General features: G+C 46.5%; 1 protein-coding gene across 2 annotated transcripts; it reads right to left on the minus strand.

Annotated features, from left to right (window-relative positions):
* Positions 1-535: 535 nt before the first annotated feature.
* On the minus strand, positions 536-19,255 carry Bcl2l14 (BCL2 like 14). 2 transcript variants are annotated; one of them, XM_035448483.1, is made up of 5 exons: positions 18,799-19,255; positions 11,764-11,940; positions 7,849-7,919; positions 5,784-6,050; positions 536-574 (listed from the first exon to the last, which is right to left on the minus strand). In XM_035448483.1, the coding sequence occupies exons 1-5, from the start codon at positions 19,253-19,255 to the stop codon at positions 536-538; spliced, it is 1,011 nt and encodes a 336-aa protein (XP_035304374.1). The 2 variants fall into 2 exon arrangements, with proteins under 2 accessions (XP_035304374.1, XP_035304373.1); XM_035448482.1 differs by having other exon boundaries at positions 7,849-7,922.
* Between the last annotated feature and the right edge of the window lie 421 nt (positions 19,256-19,676).

Raw genomic sequence — 19,676 nt, forward strand, 5'->3', positions numbered from 1 at the left:
TTTCAGGCAAGCTTTAGTAAATCGTAAATAATATATCACCACACCTAAAGCAGAGCTAACAGTAAACTCGAATAGTGACATCTCTCTAAAGGTAAGCTTTTGAGATGATGCGATTACCAGACTATCCCAAATGGTGTCTGAGAACAGTACCAGAGACTAAAAAAGTAAGCACATGCAGAGTTTATTGTTTACCTCCATGAGATCAGCAGATACCTGCCAAACACTTCCTGTGATGTAACTAACGGGATGGTTTCCGTTCTGAACATTTAAAGGTAAGATGACCACGGATCTTTATGGACTCCCTCATACGCCTAGCTCAAATAACCTCAATGCAATGTCCAAACTACTGAGTTCTAAGAGCTGGAAGAGCAAGGCCTCTCCCGTACCTCTTGAGTCAAAGGAAGGATGGTTCTAGAAAAAGTGGGCTCCATCTGTTTCATGCATTTTAATTTTCTCCTGAAGTCTATGCTGAGAGCAGTGGGCACAGGACCACCGTTGGACAGAGAACATTCCAGATGACGGGTCCTTGGATAATTCAGTCTACTTCTTCATGTGATATCCCCAGTATTTTTTCCTAGAGGAGAAAGGGAAGGAAAGACCTTAACATTCAAAGTTTGAGTCACTGCTGAAGTGAAAACACGGGCAGGCTGGGCTGGAGCTGGGGAAGGTGTGGAAGGCTGGTTTGGCATCCTTGGGGTGCCTGCAGGGAAACCAAGAGCTAAGGCCTTAGGTTGCACACATCCGGGACTAAAGACTGACCTATGAAATCTGCTAAGGCCTTGAGACCCCTTTTAAGATTCGAAAAAGGAAGGGAGGGTTGTCACCGATGGAGGCGGCAGCGACTGTGTGAACAGTAAGGAAGAAGCCTGTTTGGTTTGTGTTGTGTTTTGAGTGTGAAGGGTCTCTCCTAAAGACGCTTGTGTTGAACACTTCGTACCAGCTGCTGGCCCCGTTTTGGAAGGTTCTGGAACCTCAAAGGGGTGGGGCATTGCTGGAGGAAGGCGATCACTGAGGGTGGACCTTGACTTTTGATAGCCTGGCCCCATTTTCCTGTTTGCTCTCGGCTTCCTGTCCACCCAAGAAGTGAAATGAGGAGTCCCACACCCCCACATCACGGGGGTGCCTTCCCTTGCATGACTCAGAGATAAAATAACCCAACCTCCCTCAGGCCACTTCCTTCTCAGCACTGAGAAAAGAAATTAACACAGCAGGGTTTGGAGATGGAACGGACCCTCTGAACAAGCATTGGCTCAACATCCTTGATGTATGTAAAGTAACAGGAGCAGTGAGAAAAACTCTATCACCCCAGGCAAACTGTAGCTGAGTTGGAATGGTTAGTAGAAAGCCCAGGAAACCTGCAGTATGGAGACAAAGAGACCCCACCCTCCTCCCCCTCCTCATCCACCTTCCCTTGGATTGGATTCTCCTTCCTTCTCTACTCCTTCCTCCACTCCCTTCCTTCTTTCCCTCTTTCATTTTGAGACAGGATCTTACTCTGTAGCCTAGGCTAGCCTCGATCTCACAGCTGTCATCCTGTCTCAGCCTCCTGAAAGCTAGGATTATGTATACAGCACCATGTCTAGCTCACACTTCCCCAGGTAGCATCAATTCCAGTGTGTTCTAAATATCCCTTCATCAATATCTCTTAGTTTTCTAGGCTTTTCTGGCATCTTGGCAAAGTCAGTTCTCCCACATCATTGCCTTCTCCGTCTTGTAACTGACACTCTGCAGATTAAACCTAACTAAGGCTAAGAGTGAAGATTAAGGTTTATCATAACCAGGACCGCCACATTTGGATGGGAAAGTACAGAGGCTGGGGCTGCGGATGTCACAGGTGGGGAGACTGCTTGCCTAGCATGCACAAAGCCTTTGGGTCTGATCCCCAGATCAGCAGGAAATAAGGAAGACTTTGACTCAAAAACAAAAGCAAAAATACATATAAATAAGAAAGAAAGATTTAAAAACAAACAAAAACCAGATACTGGGGGATACACCTAAGCCTGTATCTTACATGCATTAGCACATGAGGTCCTGGGTGCAACCCCTAGGGACACAGTGTACACACACACACACACACACACACACACACACACACATACACAGAGACACAGAGTCACAGACACACACACACCACATACACACACAGACACACACACACACACACACACACACACATACACACACACACACAGAGACACACTCACACACACACACACACAGACACACACACACATACACACACATACATATATACACACACACACACACACACACACACACAGACACACACACAGACACACACACACACACACACACTCACAGACACACACACATACACATACACAGAGACACAGAGTCACAGACACACACACACCACATACACACACAAACACACACATACACAGACACACACACACACACAAACACACACACACACACACACACATAGACACACACACACACAGAGACACATACACACACACACACACACACATAGACACACACACACACAGAGACACATAGACACACACACACAGACACACTCACACACACTCACACACACATACACAAAGACACAGACACAGAGACACAGACACACACACCACATACACACACATACACACATACATACACACACATACACAGACACAGACACACACACACACACACACACACACACACACACACACACACTCCAGCAATTGCATCAGTTTCTAATCTCTGACAAGTCCCCTCCAAATTCCTCCAGAAGGACTCATCTACCTCCTCTGATTGAATCTGCTTCTCTCTCTCTCTCTCCATCCAGGAGCCAAGTTAAATAATTAAAATCTTTGCATTCGTTTTCCCCTCTTCTTTTATTTGATTGCTGGAATTAGAGCTGTTTTTTATTACTGAAATATAATTTATAATCAATAATTACTGCAATATAATGTTACCACAAAATTCCTCCTACTAAAGTGCATGGCTTAGTGGCGTTTAGTATTCAGGGCTGTGCACCATCACCCTGGAACCCTTTGTCACTCCACAAAGAAAGTCTGTGCCTGCTAGTGGTCAGCCCCAGTCCCTGACCAGTCTCCATTCTGTTTCCAGGAATTTGCTTATTTTGGACATTGTATATGAATAGAACCATGGAACAAGTGACATTCTTGCCTGGCTTTCTTAACATAATGCTTTCTTCAATTTTACTTTATTTTTCTATCAAGAATATGCTTGTGAGTCTGTGAGTGTGGGCACATATGTGTGAGTGTCCACAGAGGCCAGAAGAGGGCATTGGAACCCTGGTATCTGGAGTTACAGGCAGTCAGGAAGCTGGGCATCGAACTTGGATGCTCTGAAAGGGTAGCAACTGTTCTTCACCGCTGAGCCATCTCTTCAGCCCAGCATAATGTGTCCTATGGCTCATTCATTGCCAGTGAGTTTTTTCATCTTATGGTTCCATCATATTCCATAGCACGGTATTGCTTCATTTGGCTAATCATTGTTCACTAGCTGATGGGCACTGCAGTTGTTTCTGCTTCATGGCTATCATGAATAATGAATTCAGCCATGAATATTTATGTACATTGTTTTGGTTGAAATGTTTCCAGTTTTTGAGGGGTAGAGACAGTAGCTCTATTTTACCTTTATTTATTTATTATTTATTGGTGCTGGGGATCGAACCCATTGCCTTTACCGCTGAGGACATACTCTACCACTGGGCTACACACCCAGCTCCTGATGACTCTACTTGACATTTTGCTAATATTTGTGAGAACTGCCAGATTGTTCTCCAAGGGGCTACGTGGTTCTGCTATCCAACCAGCAATGTAAGGAGGCTGCCATTCCCAGTCTCACAGATGGCCTTTTTCCTAGACTTCCCAGTGGGTAGCGTTCCTCAGCTCTTTGACTTGTATCTTCCCACTATTGAAATGAGCATGACAAGCATCTTTCCTTTTGCATGTTGACTGTTTACATAGCCTCCTGGGAGAAACAGTGGACATGTCTATTGCCCATTTAAAAAAAAAATTAAATCACTTGTCTTTTTCATTGTGGAATTAATTGTAAGAGTTCATTATATCTTCTGGATACAAATCATTTATTTAAATATATGACTTGGAAAAATTTCCCCCATTCCGTGTACCTCCTCCCTCCATAACTTACGTTCTTTATCCTTTTCTTTGAGTTTATTTTGCTCCTTCCCTCCCTCCCTCCCTCCCTCCCTCCCTCCCTCCCTCCCTCCCTCCTCCCTCCCTCCCCTCCCTCCTCCCTCCCTCCTTCCCCTTCCCTCCTTCCTTCCTTCTGCCCTTCCTCTTTCTCTCCCTCCTGCCTTCCTTTTCTCCTTCTTTCTCTTTTCTTCCAAGCTCTTATTTTCCTCTCCATTCCCTATCCCTATTTCCCCCATTCCTCTTCCTTCCTGCCCCACCCCATACTGGGGACTGAACTCGAGGCCTAAGACATGCCAAACACACACTGTACTGAGCTGATTCCCTGGTTGTTCTCTTCTCATCCCCCCCCCCTCACAGAGGTCGGAGGGAGGTCAGGGACAGGAGGGCAGCAGAGGGACTGGAGAGGAAGAAAGGGGAACTGAAATACTGGTGTGAGATGTAACCTCCTTCAGAACTGGTCAGGCAGCTTGAGTTTGGGGGCGGTTAGAGCACTTCACAGTTCTCACACCTGCTGCAAATGTGGACCACAGAAAGGAGCAGGGGCTAAGTGGGAGGCCACTGAGGAAAATGGCAGACTTTTCAGCTCCATGGGGAATATAGGACACACTTCTTTGTGAGACTCAGGAGACCAGCCTATGAGGAAGACTCAGGGACACTCTGGCCATACCTAAAGTTGACTCAAGTGTCCTGCTGGCCCTGGAACATTCTTGTGGAAAGAAGCCCAAGGACAGTGTGAGACCATTTGGGGCACAGTCTCAGAGAACAGAGATTAAGATGGAGGACAGGCGGGGCACAGGGGGAAGGAAGCTGGTGTGATTAAGTCAGCTCATCAAAAACTAGATGCAAGTTCCATTGTTTGTTTTTCAGTCTGCGTCACAATGTCCCTGTTGAGGTCTAAGCAGCAATGGCAGCGTACTGTGAGCCTGAGTCCCCGTGTGAAGGTCAGCCCTACATCCTGCTGGCATCCAGGAGTGAGAACCAGTGTCCCCTGCCCTCATCTGACCAGCTGCATTCTGTTGCTACAGAATTTGTGGAAGAAGAAATGGCATCCACTGAAGCGCTTGTCTTCCCAGCCCCTCCTCATTTCCTGCTTTCCCTGATCCTTTGCCCCCTCACCCAACATGCCCTCTGGGAGCTCAGTAACTATTTGTGGACAAAGAAGATCGTTGCTAAAAATATGTTCCAATTGATGGGTCTTGTCTCTTGCCACTTTAGTGTCCTAACCCCATGAGAACCGATTCCCAGATGTGTTCCCTTTGTCTTAATAAAAGAATCGTATCACTCATCCCTTATTAGAGAAGTGGTGTGTGTGTGGTGTGTATGTGTGTGTGTGTGCATGTGTGAGTGTGGTGTATATATTGTGTGTGTAAGTGTGTATGTGTTTGGTGTGTATGGTGTGTGTATGTGTGTGTGTGTGTGTGTGTGTGTGTGTGTATGTCTGGTATGTCAGGGTATGTGTGGTGTGGTGTGTTGTGTATGTGTGTGCATGCACAAGAGTGAGTGTGTATGTGTGTGTTAAGGTCTCACTATGTAGTGAAGGCTTGTCCCAAACTCACTCTTCCTACCTGGACCTCCTAAGTGCACACTTGCCACAATACCCTGTTGAGAGGACTCATTTTCTTCATGGGTTACACTTACCCATCCACCATTCTGTTGGACCCAGGGGGAGAAGTACTCTTTTAGATACTTGGTTCCAAAGCCCAGCATCCTATTCATTGGGTGGTTGTCAATGGCCGTGAGCTTGGCTATGGCATCTATTGCAAGAGCAGCCTTAAAGCCATGAGCTCTAATTTCTGATTCTCCTCTGGTGTCTATATCCCTCAGGAACAGGTCTGCGATGGTCTTGAATGCTGAGTAGGACAGCCCGTCCTGGAAGCTGCTCATCAAAGCCTTGTCTTTCTTCATCTGGGTATGAGAGGAGAAACAATTAGGAGGCATGTGGAAGGCCATGCTTGAACCCAAAGGCACCACTAAAAAGACCCTGGATTGCAGAGTCAGTCATGGCATGGCATCCTACAGAGTCAACTGGAACCAGATACCTGCTCTGTGGATTCCTTTCATTGGAACAAATAAGGGCAAAACTGAAAAGTTCATTCAACACTCAGGTACTTCCCAAGCACCAAGGATGGAAAGGTGTTATGGGTGACTCAGCCCCAGTGCTCACCCATGGGCCCACAGTCTAGTGGGAATGGCTCATAGTGCTGTGTGCTTTTTCAAGAGGCAGGGCTATGGATGAGATCTGAGCCTTGGTGACGTCTTGGGGTATGCACTCCGCCTCACCTTCTCACCAGCAGTGCAATCTTGGGGACACTAGTCACTTTTCATATGTGTTGATTTCATCTCTAAACTAGCATAGTGACAGAACATTATTGGGCATGAAGGAGGAGCTCTGGAGGTACAATGAAGCCAGGGAAGATTCCCCATATTTGTTTGTTTACTAAAAATAAGTATGGGAGAGAGATGGGGGGATGGGGAGATGGCTCAATGGGTACTTGCTGTAAGTCTAAGTCTGACACCCAGGATCCTTGGGGATAGGAGAACACAGGCTCCTGCCCGTCCTCTGACCTCTATGTGCATCCCAGGGCACGTGCCCATGTACATTCCATGCCATCCCCACGTGAAATAAACAAATAAATAGATAAATCCACAGATTTCCTTCCCCATTATTCTACCCAATTGATTTCACCTCCCACCTGGTCCTCGAACCTGGATCTCTGTGGACTGCTGCTTGAGGTCTGTTGGCCCGATATTACAAGCTTCCTGTTTCCTTGCAGGCCTACTCTGCCCCTGCCAGTGATCCCAAAGTTCACACAAGCCACTCTCTTCTCTTTAGTCCAGTATTCCTGGTTTCCACTCTACACCTTCCCTAGGGGCTTTTATCCTCTTCTGTCACCATCTTTTGGGCACATGTCTGGCAAGGCTACTGGAGAAGAACTGTGGTCATGCTGGGGCTGCCATTTTATTCTGCTTTTCCCTTCTGCAGAAGCCCCATGCATTGTCCCTGAACCTGACTTCCTCCCAACAGGTCCTGACCACTAAAGAAGACTCTCTAAGCCAGGTTCCAATCGACAGACCTCAGAGATAGATGATAGTTTTGGGCACAAAAGAAAATGGCTTCTGATGGCACTATGGGCTTGTTCTTCAATGTCACCCGAGGACAGCTGTCTCACTTTCTAATGAGAAGGGTGGGTCTCCACTTCTCCACTTACGGGTTCCCTAAGTAGCACCAGCCTGCCCCCCTGGGTGAATTGCTAAGACAGTCTTTAATCAGGCACAGTCCAGCAACAGTATGGGGGATTTCAGAGAGCACCCTCTGAGCAGCTTTGAGACACATATCTAGGCTGCTGGGCAGTTGCAGCCATCCAGACTCCCCTGAGGTTGAGTTACATGAGAAGGCGGTTGATAAACCTATGCAGCAAATTTCCATTTTCCCAATGTCTTTTCTTACAGTAAACACAGTTGCATTTCTAGTTTCCAGAAATTCCAAGGAGGCTCCAGAAGATTTACTTGTGTTTTCCAAAGTGATTCATTTTTGAGAAGCTGCCAGTGTGAATATGCAGACTCCAAGGGAAATAAAATGTAAGACCACGGGAAAGGCAGGACTCTGGGGAGGACGAGGGCCAGAGCCTGGTGCACAATTCCATCGCCCTGCCCTAGTGCGTGGGCGCAGACAGCAATCACACCAACTCCAGGGGCTTCATACCTCTCTTCCCAGATGATCCCCTGAGTATTTGAGTAGCTCAACAATTCTGCTTATCACTTGGTCCTCTCCATCTGCTGGGGGAGAGGGAAATTTCAGTTATTTCTTTCCTTCCTGTGGCAGTGCTTGTAGAGACGGAGAAAGACGCCGGCATTCAAATCCTTAGTTGATGGATCTCACCCTTCCAGACTCCTCCAGTCCCATCCCTTGTTTCCCTTGCTCAGTCCCTCCTTCCCCTCGGATTCTCATCGAGAAACTTACCACTTATTTACTGTATACATACTGCTGAAGACATCAGTTCCACTACACATAATCCTGCCAATGGAGATACTTAGGAGACATTTCCCTCTCATTTTTATTTTGCCATTAAGCAATAGCTACATACAGCCTACCTCTACTCCACCTGCTGGGGGTCAAAGCCAGAGCCTCAGGTTTTCTAGGCAAATGTTCCACCCCTGAGCCATATAGCCACCCCTTTTTCTTGTTTTTAGACTAGCCCTCAGCATATAGCATGTTTGTTAAATATAAATCCCCTGTGTGTGTGTGTGTGTGTGTGTGTGTGTGTGTGTGTGTGTGTGTCTGTGTGTTTGTGTCTGTGTGTGTGTGTCTGTGTGTGTGTCTGTGTCTGTGTGTCTGTGTTTGTGTGTGTGTGTGTGTGTCTCTGTGTGTGTGTGTCTGTGTGTGTGTATGTGTGTGTGTGTCTGTGTCTGTGTGTGTGTGTCTGTGTTTGTGTCTGTGTGTGTGTGTCTCTGTGTGTGTGTCTGTGTGTGAGTGTGTCTGTGTGTGTATGTCTGTGTGACTGTGTGAGTGTGTCTGTGTGTGAGTGTGTCTGTGTGTGTGTGTCTGCCCCCATATGCATTCGGAAACCAAGGGTCAATGTTGGACATCTTCCTCGGTCAGTTTTTGAGACAGGAGCTCTTACCAAACCAGTGCTCAGCTGGGCTGACTGGCCAGACGGCCCCAGAGATGCCCTTTTCTGTGCTGGTCACACAGGCACATGCCACTATCACAGCTTCACATGGAATGTGGGGATCAGAACTCAGGCTCTGAGCACAGAGAACACTTTACCAGCTGAGCCAACTTTCCAGCCCCATAAATCCCACAGCTGATCATATTCCTACCTTTGTCAGAAAGCATCGAGTCAAATTTACAGCCATAATGTGGAGTGACATTTTCCTGGCCTATATTTGGGGACCAATCTCATTCTTAAGCCCTTTTGATCTTCCTGTGTATCTTTTTTTACATTATTTTTAAACTTGGTTGATTTTTATGTGATTAAAATGGTCTCTACGGCAAGGTGGGGTACATGGGAATGAAATGAACAATTTCCCGAGTTCCCCAGGATGAAAGCAGTTGGGTAAAGCGTGGCTATCTTTGGCGTGGACTATGATGGCTTTTTTTCACAACTTGCTACTTAGTAAACACGACGGTGAAGACGATCATCTCTTCAGCACAGACTCTAAACAGAGAAATGTCGGTTACCGAGGGAATCGGGTTTCTGACATAAAACCCAGTCTCTGCAGCAATGCGGGGCCCACATGCTTATCTTGGCTAGAGGCAAGGGAGGCCAGGGAATTAATGTAGTAAAGCCCAAGGAGGTGGGGGAGGAGCAGAGTGAGGAGAGTGATAAAGGGACTCACAATGCCTGAGAGGAAACAGGCTTAAATCTCTGTAGCCCTGGACGTTTTCCCCGAGTCCTTCTCTCTGGGAAAAAGATGCTGTGCTGGATGCAGGGGAGCCTGCCTTGCCTTTAGCTTGTCTGAGGGTATCACTTTCACCTCCCAGGCACACTTGGGACGGCCACAGAGCCCCAGCTCTTTCTTTTTGGCATGCGTGGAAGATTCCTCACTCAGAGTCCCTGTGGCAGTTTTTAGTTTCAGATGTGCAGCAGACAGTGGAGAAAGCCCTGTCCTGATGCCGTTGTGGGGAGGACGTCTGCTTTGTCCTTTGTGATGCTACACTTTGTCACCATCCTTACAGTCTACTTGATGCGGGGTACAGAGAGCTGAGAGGAAGGTCAACGATGAAGGAAGGCAAAACCTTCTCCCTTCAAGTCTTCTCTCTGAGCCCCGTGTTTCCACACGGCTTCTAGACTCTGTAGTAGTGCCACCCACTGCTACTGTGTGGGCAGTGACTGACCGAATCTGCTCACCTTTCAGCACCTTCTGAAGCAGACTGGGTATTGCTAGATCAAATATGAGTCATTCCCTATAGGTCCTTGTCTTGAATCCCTGTCCTCACCTGTTGGTGCTATTGGGGAGGTCGTGGAGATTTTAGGGAGTGGGGCAGAACTGGAGGAAGTGGGACCCTGAGGATGGCCCGTGAGGGTGTGTTATGACAGGGACCCTGAGGATGGCCCGTGAGGGTGTGTTATGACAGGGACCCTGAGGATGGCCCGTGAGGGTGTGTTATGACAGGGACCCTGAGGATGGCCGGTGAGGGTGTGTTATGACAGGGACCCTGAGGATGGCCGGTGAGGGTGTGTTATGACAGGGACCCTGAGGATGGCCGGTGAGGGTGTGTTATGACAGGGACCCTGAGGATGGCCGGTGAGGGTGTGTTATGACAGGGACCCTGAGGATGGCCGGTGAGGGTGTGTTATGACAGGGACCCTGAGGATGGCCCGTGAGGGTGTGTTATGACAGGGACCCTGAGGATGGCCCGTGAGGGTGTGTTATGACAGGGACCCTGAGGATGGCCCGTGAGGGTGTGTTATGACAGGGACCCTGAGGATGGCCCGTGAGGGTGTGTTATGACAGGGACCCTGAGGATGGCCCGTGGGGGTGTGTTATGACAGGGACACTGAGGATGGCCCGTGGGGGTGTGTTATGACAGGGACACTGAGGATGGCCCGTGAGGGTGTGTTATGACAGGGACACTGAGGATGGCCCGTGAGGGTGTGTTATGACAGGGACACTGAGGATGGCCGGTGAGGGTGTGTTATGACAGGGACCCTGAGGATGGCCCGTGAGGGTGTGTTATGACAGGGACCCTGAGGATGGCCCGTGAGGGTGTGTTATGACAGGGACCCTGAGGATGGCCCGTGGGGGTGTGTTATGACAGGGACACTGAGGATGGCCCGTGGGGGTGTGTTATGACAGGGACACTGAGGATGGCCCGTGAGGGTGTGTTATGACAGGGACACTGAGGATGGCCCGTGAGGGTGTGTTATGACAGGGACCCTGAGGATGGCCGGTGAGGGTGTGTTATGACAGGGACCCTGAGGATGGCCGGTGAGGGTGTGTTATGACAGGGACCCTGAGGATGGCCCATGGGGCTTTGTTATGACAGGGACACTGAGGATGGCCTGGGACACTGAGGATGGCCCATGGGGATGTATTATTACTGGCCTCCTCTTGCTTTCTTTGCTTCCTGGTTGACTGCAGAATGAACACCTGCCCTTGGCTGTACCCTGGTGCCATATTCTTCTGCCCAAATGCATGTAGTGCACCAACCACCAAGGGAACCTTCTGAAATCATAAGCCAAAATAAATAGTTTCTCCCTTCAGTTGCTTCTGGTAGGCATTTTTTTTTCACAATGGCAAGAAAAATAACACAATGGGTGTCTGACAGCCTGGCTGTTTGCCACGAGTCCTGGGTTGGTCGATGAGAACTCTACGCACGACCCTTATAACATGATTAGATCTGACATTTCCTCCTCTCCCTCCACAGGAAGGACTTTCTTCTGACTTAGCAGTGGGCTGCTATGTTGGTTCAACATGCTCATAGCATCTCTGTGTCATGGGCCGATGTCTTAAGCTAGAGCTCAAGGTCTCTACTATGTTGCTGTGAAGTGGGCTGAGATTCCCGATGTACAGAGCCCTTAGCTGTATACATACATACAGCATACAGGCATGCATGCCCATACACGTCTATCTGGCATATACTCAGCCCAACACACTCACAAGGAAGGCTTACCTTTCTTAGAATCACAAGATACAGGTTGAGGGCCTTGAAAGTGCAAGTACAGACGCTCTGGGGCACTCTCTTTCAACTTGAAGCTGCTTCCCTGGATGTGGCTATCTTCTGCTGGTGGCCAGGAGTAAACGATTTCAGCTACCCGGTTGGCAATAGAAGCAACCTTGGGGTCCACAGCTGAAACAAGAAAGAACTGCTCAGAGGGTATCCCCAGTACTGGGCCTGCTGCATGGACTGCCCAGTTCCCCAGGATGAAGAGGCCAGCCTAGCAGGAGAGGACTATTTCCAGGAGTTTGTGTTTGTGGTGGGGCATTCTTCAGAGGGGACTAACAATTCCCCAGTAGAGGCTGGGAGAAGGGGGCAGTATACAGCTGTCGTTCCACACCCTCAGCTTACCCCCCCTTGCCAAGGAAGGAGCACCAAAGGGGGAGAGGCAGGGCATTGCTTGACAGAAAGCTCATGGTGGTTTTATTTTCATTCTTTTACATTTATTTATATTTGGGGACACCCTTTATACCTTTGAGAGGTGGCCTCTACTAGAGAGGGTTCATAGCTTGATACTCCTTGCTCTTGCAGTCACAATTTCCCCTTTATGTTTAATAGAAAACATTCAAGTTATGCTTACAGGTAAACAAGTTTGCATAGACACGGCCAGATGTGGTGGTCACATCTGTATCTCAGCACTTAGGATGCCAGGGCTGCAGGATCATGAGTTCCAGGCCAGCCTGGGCTACAAAGTCAGACTCTATCTCAGAAGAACAAGTGCATGAAGTACAACTCATCCTTCATGACTCTGTCATCAGGGAAGTGATAAATCATGTGGGCAGGAAGGTTTACATGGCGTAGACTTCCTTCGCAAGTTGGCTTCACATCTGCTTGAGGAAAGAAAGAGTGCTGCAATGGGTAGGTACACGGATGACTTGTTGGGTAGTAAACCCGCCATTGGTTTTCCAGTCGCTTCACTGTAGGGGCTTGAGGCAGCTCTGTGTTTGGTGCCAAATGGAGCAGCTGACTCGTATTACACTGTGATTGGAGAAACTGTCCATTCATTTGCGAGACCTAATGATGGGGCATGGGTCAAGAGGTTGAGGTCAGCCTAGGCTACATATTGAGGCCCTGTGTCAAATAAGTAAATAAATAAACATAGAAATACATACACAGAGTGAGCCAAATAATCTAGAAAGAAAGCCACCTCTGCCTTTCCCCTTTCTTCCTATTTAAAATGGAGATGTGTTGTCTAGATATGCGTAAAACTATGTTCTATGGTTATGTGCATAGCAATATACAGTTATCCAGCCTCAGATACAATTTGGCCAATAAACCCACTTTCCATTTATTCTTTTTCTGAACCTTTTATTCTTAACCTCCCCTGAAAGTTATTTTTCTTCACTTATCTCCCCTTAAAAGGGGGGAGGGTGATATGAGCAATAGGGGGAAAGCCAAGTGATACGTCTGTTGTGTCATTTACTCGGGGGAATGGGGAATGAAGACTACAGAAACTTCCTGTCTCCCTGTGTAGGCCACACTGACCCACAAAGCCAGGTCCCTGGGGTCTCCAGGCTCCCAGTCCTGATAGCTGCTGCCTATGTTGGGAAGAATGGGGCAGGGGAGGGAGACACGGAGCAGCCTCTCACTTTGGGCACCACTGCAGCCTCAGCCATGCTTGGATTTAGGGGGTAGATGCTTCCATTAGCTCAGAGAGTTAAACAAAGCTGGGAAGACAGATGGTCTCTGTGTGGTCCAGGCTGTGTCTCCTTCAGCAGTGCCCCTCCAGAAATTCTTGCTGCCCTTTGAGTGACAGGTTCTGCACATCCGCTGGACCTTGGGTTCTTGTGGCCTAACTGAAGCATAAGTTCCCTTGGTCACAGAATGGTATGAGCCTTCCACAGGCAGACCTACTCCAAAAACTTAGGATGCTAGCAACATTTCAAAACTGAGCCGTTACTGCCCTCTGTTGACTAATAAGGGACAGTCCCGTCACACCTGGCAGGAAGGGGCCCCGCTGAGGGGCGGTGGGTGGGAAGATGGAAGATGCTTCTGCTGAGGTCCCTGGGTGGAGGTAAAACCCTCAGTGAGCGAGTCTGGTTCAATACAATTGATGTTTTTCCTAACAAGGGAAGACTTTATCAGTTTCTTTTAAAAGAAGATTTTATTTTTACTTTGTGTGCATTGGGGTTTTGCCTGGTGTATCTGTGTGTCAGATCCCTTGGAACTGGAAATACAGACAGTTGTGAGCTTCCATATGGGTGCTGGGAATTGAACCTGGGCCGTCTGGCAGAGCAGCCAGTGCTCTTAACCACTGAGCCATCACTCTAGCCCCTTTATTTCTTTTTAGACAACCTTTCTTTTTTTTGAATTTGTGTATTGCATGTATATGGATGTTTTGTCTGCATTTACATCTGTACTCCAGGAACGGGTATTAGATCTATGGGACTATAGTTATAGATTTCCATGAGCCACCGTGTGGGTGCTGGAAATTGAACTCAGGTCCTCTGGAAGAGCAGCCAGTGCTCTTAACCATTGAGCCATCTCTCCAGTCTGGTAGTTTACATTTTGAAAAGTATTTTGTATGTTTTTCTTTTTCAAGACAGTCTTGCAGTAAGCTGGGCCTCCAACTTGCTCTGTAGCCCAGGCTAGCCTGGAACTCGTCATTCTTTCCCTCCTGAAACCTGATGATGGCAGCTATGGGCCACTGTGCCCAACTGAAAAACTATTCACTTAAACCTATTTGACTGCCTTCCTTCCCTCTCTACCTCCCATCTTCCCCCCTCTTTCCTCATCCTTGTTATTCCTTTCAAGCTCCTATCTTGCTTCTCTCTGTCCCCCTTCCTTTCTCTTCTCTTTCTCCCTCTTTCATTTGGTTTGGTTTGTTTTCTGAGACAAGGTCTCATGTCACCCAGGATGGCCTCCAACTCACTATATAGCCAAGGCTGGCCATGAACCTCTGAAACACCTACCTCCATCCCTTGATCATCCTCCAACAACCATAAAAAGCAGGGAAGGGTGTGATCTCCCCAATATACAGTGTGGTGTAAACACAGTACCCAGGGTCTCCAGAGGTCAGCTGGCCTAGGAGAAGGTACCTGGCTAAGGTGCCCTCCTTTGTGCTCCTCTCTTGAAGCAAGCTGATTTGTAGTCACAGAGCTGAGAAACCTCTGCAGCCACCGCTCACTCCTACCTACTTTCTTTATTGGGAAAAGTGGGTAGTTATGATGGAGATTAATGAAATGGAAAGCCCAGGCCTGTCTTCCGTAGGTAGGAGAGGCAGAGCACTCAGCACGCACACGGAAGGAGATAGGTGTAGAATATTATTTTAAGGTGTGTGTGACTTTTGTTTATGCTGCATGTGTTTAACTCTGTGAAGCTGTGTTACTTTGCCTGTCTAAAACACCTGATGTAGGACCAACCCAGACCCCCTGAGCGTGGGTGTCAGTTAGGAGGCCTGGGAAATCTATGGGGCCTCTGGTAGTGGATCAGCATTTATCCCTAGTATACAAATGGATTTTGGGAGCCCATTCCACAAAGAGGGACACTCTCTCAGCCTAGACACAAGGGGGAGAGTCTAGGCCCTGCTCCAAATGATATGAGAGACTTTGAAGATTCCCCCATGGAAGGCCTCACCCTCCCTGGGGAGCAGGAAGGGGATGGGATGGGAGGTTGGTGGGGACAGGGGAGGAGGGGGGAGAGGGAACTGGGATTGACAAGTAAAACAAGCTTGTTTCTAATTTAAATTTTTAAAAAAGGAAAAAAATAACAAAGCTAAAAAAAAACAGAAAAAAACAAAACAAAACAAACAAAAAAACCCACCTGGTATTCTAATAAAGAGCTGAACAGTCAAAAGCAAGGCAGGAACAAGGCTAGGAGGGGCTGGCAGGCAGAGAGTATCCATAGAAGAACAGAGAGAGAGAGGAGAATGAGAGAATAAGGAGAAGAGGACACCAGGGGCTAGCCACCCAACTACACAGCAATCCATGGATTAGGAGTAAGATTTACAGAAGGAAAAGGAAAACAGGAGAACAGGAAAATCCCAGCCCAGTGGCAAAAGGTAGATGGGATAATTTAAGAAACAAGCCAAGCTAAGGCCAGGCATTCATAAGTAAGAATAAGCCTCCATGTTTGATTTATTTGGGAACTGGATGGCAGGCCCCCAAAAGAGAAAAAAAAAATCTTACTACACCCACATGACACTCATATTTCCATAGGGCCTGAGAAAGCTTGAAAGAAAAATAAAAGAGGGGCGGAAGGATATGGCTCCTTTAAAAGTTTCGGCCAGACAGTTTCTACCAGTCAGTGAGCTCCTGAGCACCCAGGACAGTAGTGGGAACAAAACCGCCTGCCATAGTGCAATCATTGGCATTCCAGAGCTCTAGGAAGGCTGAAGGCAGTTCCTGGTAAGACAAGCCTCCGACCAGGACACGGGCTTTGAGCTTGGTTCTCACATGTGGAGTATCCAGGTGTAGCTTTATCAGTCTAAAGTTTGCTACTGCAGTCAGAAAAGGCTAAAAGATGTGAAGTAAAAGAGGTCCAGATGGAAATAAACCTATAAACAGGTTGCAGTGTGTTTTACAATGTGTGTAGGCTTAAGAAAGAAAGAAAAAGGGTATGGACAGTCATAGAAACAGTTTAAAAATAATAAAATAAAGTCTTTAAAGAAACAGTAAAAGCAATATAAAAGAAGAAAGTCATGTAAAGATGGAAAATACACAGGGAGTCTGGATCCCGAATGCTATTGTGTTGATTTTGAATTTTTTGATTGCTCAAAAGCAAAGGACAGCTGCTAAGAGACCTGGTATTGACAGAGGGACTGTGGAAATAAACCAGCCTAGATATTTTAAGAATGCCTTAACTTTAAAATGGAAGTCAACAAATGTGTTTGTCAAATGGAAGTTAAAAGATGCTTTGGAGAAGCACTTTTGCTTTTGTTTCCATAGGAAACAAGAGGCTGGTGATTTGGTCCACGTTGATATGGATCTGGTTTGATCAAGGGAGACCTCCTGAAACTTGACAGGTGATATCTATCAACAAAGGTTATAGCCAGTCTTCCCAGGACTTGATCATTTTTTCTCATGGGAAACCTAATGATGCCTTCTCCCACAGCCAGCAAGAAGCAGTTTAGAGAAAACTACAAACATATTGCCAAGAGCTGGGCTGCAGAAGGTTTTTTGTTATTTTGTGGGTCATGGATGTTTGTTATAATTTAGGGGAATAGAGGAATATAGGATAAAAGGACCACTATTAATCTCAGATATTTTGCCTTGGCATGGATTTTGGTATATGGATACAAATAAGTCAATTTTGTTATACTGTGTATGTTTTTGTTCTTGTTTAAAGATTTTTTATATTGAAACCAATTTAAGGTTATTTTTGTTATAACATATATGTTTCTGCTGTTGTTTAAGGTATTGTACCTGTGCAGTTCATTTAAAATGTAAGGTAAAATTCTAGTTTTTGAAAGCTATTATTATGAACTATTTAGGATAATCAAGAAACACATGTCAGTAGTTAGTCATCTATAACAATCAAATTTGTAGCTATGCTAGCTATGTTTTTCCAATCATATAGAGATATATTTTAGATAGACAGATGGTCTTCAAACCTTTCAAAGACCTACAGAATATAGCATTTAAATGTCTTGTTAACTTAGGGCTTTTCATGACAATGAGACATATCTGCTCCTGGCAGCACCAATTTACTTCAGAGATGATGGGCATTGAAAAACCTCCATATGGAGCTTGCTTTCATTGTGGCAATGTTAGTCACTGGACAAAAAAAAAAAAAAACAAAAAAAAAACAAAAAAACTTCTCTTCCATTTGACTACTGACAATGTTCTGTGCAGACTGTGCAGGACACAGAAAAGTGACCACTGAACTTGGCCAAAACAAGGCAAGATGGTCTTTCAGGGTTCCTGCTTCACAGAAGAAACTGCCAGAAACTTTAATCCCAGCACTCGGGAGACAGAGGCAAGCAGATCTCTGTGATTTTGAGACCAGCCTGGTCCACAAGAGCTAGTTCCAGGACAGCCTCCAAAGCCACAGAAAAACCCTGTCTTGAAAAACAAAAACAAAAACAAAACAAAAAAAAAGAAGTAAAAAAAAGAAAAGAAACTGCCAGACATTCTGCAAGACACAGAGCAAAGTGCCTGACAAACTGTCAATATAGGCAGGACAGACTTTCAGATTTCTTGCTTCATTGAAAAGTCTGCCAGATACTACGAGCCTGTAGGCTGAAGATGGATGCCCCAACATTGCAGAGAAACTTTGGGTGACTCTCCAGGCAGTCAGATGTCTCTGTCATTGCTAGAGTTTTTGAAAGTTATTTCCAATGTACTTTTTTATTTGAATAATATATCCCTTTGGTGCCTTTGATGGAATTGAAAACTACGTAATTATAGTTGCAGTTTTCCTTAGATGAGATAAAAAGTAAGTTAGGTATAAAACTTTGAATTCATTAAGATAGGATAGATAATGCATTATTTTCTCTGAATATGCTAACTAAAAATGGATAGAATATTGTAAATTAATTCTTACTGTTTTTGTTGTGCATAGTTTTACTATGTTAAAGTTAAAACTTTTTATTTAGACAGGAAGGAGGAAATGTGGTAGAATATTATTTTAAGGTGTGTGACTTTTGTTTATACTTCATTTGTTTAACTCGGTGAAGGTGTATTACTGTGATTGTCTAAAACACCTGGTGGTCTAATAAAGAGCTGAATGCCCAATAGCGAGGCAGGAGCAAGGATAGGTGGGGCTGGCAGGCAGAGAGTATAAATATAGAAGGAGACCCAAGGGACCATGGAGTAAGAGTGTAAGAGTAAGATTTACATAAGTAAGAGAACAGGAAAAGCCCAGAAGCAAAAGGTAGATGGAACAATTTAAGTTAAGAAAAGCTGGCTAGAAACAAGCCAAGCTAAGGCCAGGCACTCATAAAATAAGAATAAGTTTCCGTGTTTGATTCATTTGGGAGCTGGGTGGTGGACCCCCCAAAGAGAAAAAACATCTTACTACAGGTGTGAGTGAGAGCCCTCCGTAGCCTACCTTCACACTGCAGGCGCTGCTCCACGCTGGAGAGAGACCTGGCCCAGTGCTGGTTGTGGAAGCCGCCCTGAAGCTTTAGGCACTGACGCTCTACCGCGAAGGGGCCCTGAATACCCTGAGCTTGAATCTCCTTTGGGGAGCTCGGTGGGCTTTCCTCCTCCGTTGCTCTGAAGAATGTTCTCCAAGACGATTTCTTCTTGCTAAGGCTTATGTGCTTTTCACTGGAGAGGGAGCTTTTGCAAGGCAATGACACCTGTGTCCACGAGTCAGTTGACCAAGTCCCCAGTGCTTTCTGGGACAAACTTCTTGTTCTGGAGAGCTTGGGTGAGAAAACAGCTGGCGGGTTCTTGAAGACATGGTGTCTGGCGTAGAAGGTCAGGATTTTGAACTCTAGGCTGTTGGAGTCGTCATCTTCCAGGGGGATGTCTTCCAGGTCATGCATACTGGTGCTGCACATGCTGGCTGTGGAACGACAAAGGGCATGGGGTGGTGTGCATGTGGCAGCATTTACTTTGCAGGCTCAGAGAAAGCGTGGGGAAGAGCTAAAAAAACCCATCCCTTGTCTCTGATTCTACATCGCTAGGGTAGCCAGGAGTAATCAGTGTCAGAAAAGTCATCGTGATACCGGGACAGGAAGAGACAGATGCAAAGACAACTCCAGGTAACAACAGAGTAAAAGCTCTGATGGAGGGGAAGTCAGCTGGGTATGCAGAGGCAGGAACAAGCCAGCTTCAACCAGAGCAGCAAGTGAAGGCAATTGAAGCAAGGTTTGGACAGGGGATGTACATTCCATGTTAAAACTGCATGGGTAGAGAATAAACTCCTAGGTACATGCTTGAACGTTGTTGACAATGAATGGTACAACAGAATTGTCTGGC

This window comes from Cricetulus griseus, chromosome 8, assembly GCF_003668045.3.
Source record: "Cricetulus griseus strain 17A/GY chromosome 8, alternate assembly CriGri-PICRH-1.0, whole genome shotgun sequence".
Classification (NCBI taxonomy): Eukaryota; Metazoa; Chordata; class Mammalia; order Rodentia; family Cricetidae; genus Cricetulus; species Cricetulus griseus.

What these genes read in the sequence shown, in the direction of transcription:
- Bcl2l14 (XM_035448482.1), bottom strand. Translation starts at nt 19,255, where the DNA reads ATGTGCAGCACCAGTATGCATGACCTGGAAGACATCCCCCTGGAAGAT. An exon ending in GGGATCATCTGGGAAGAGAG is followed by an intron (nt 6,051 to 7,848) that starts GTATGAAGCCCC and finishes TCTCATACCCAG; the next exon opens with ATGAAGAAAGACAAGGCTTT. An exon ending in TCCAACAGAATGGTGGATGG is followed by an intron (nt 575 to 5,783) that starts GTAAGTGTAACC and finishes TTTCTCCTCTAG; the next exon opens with GAAAAAATACTGGGGATATC.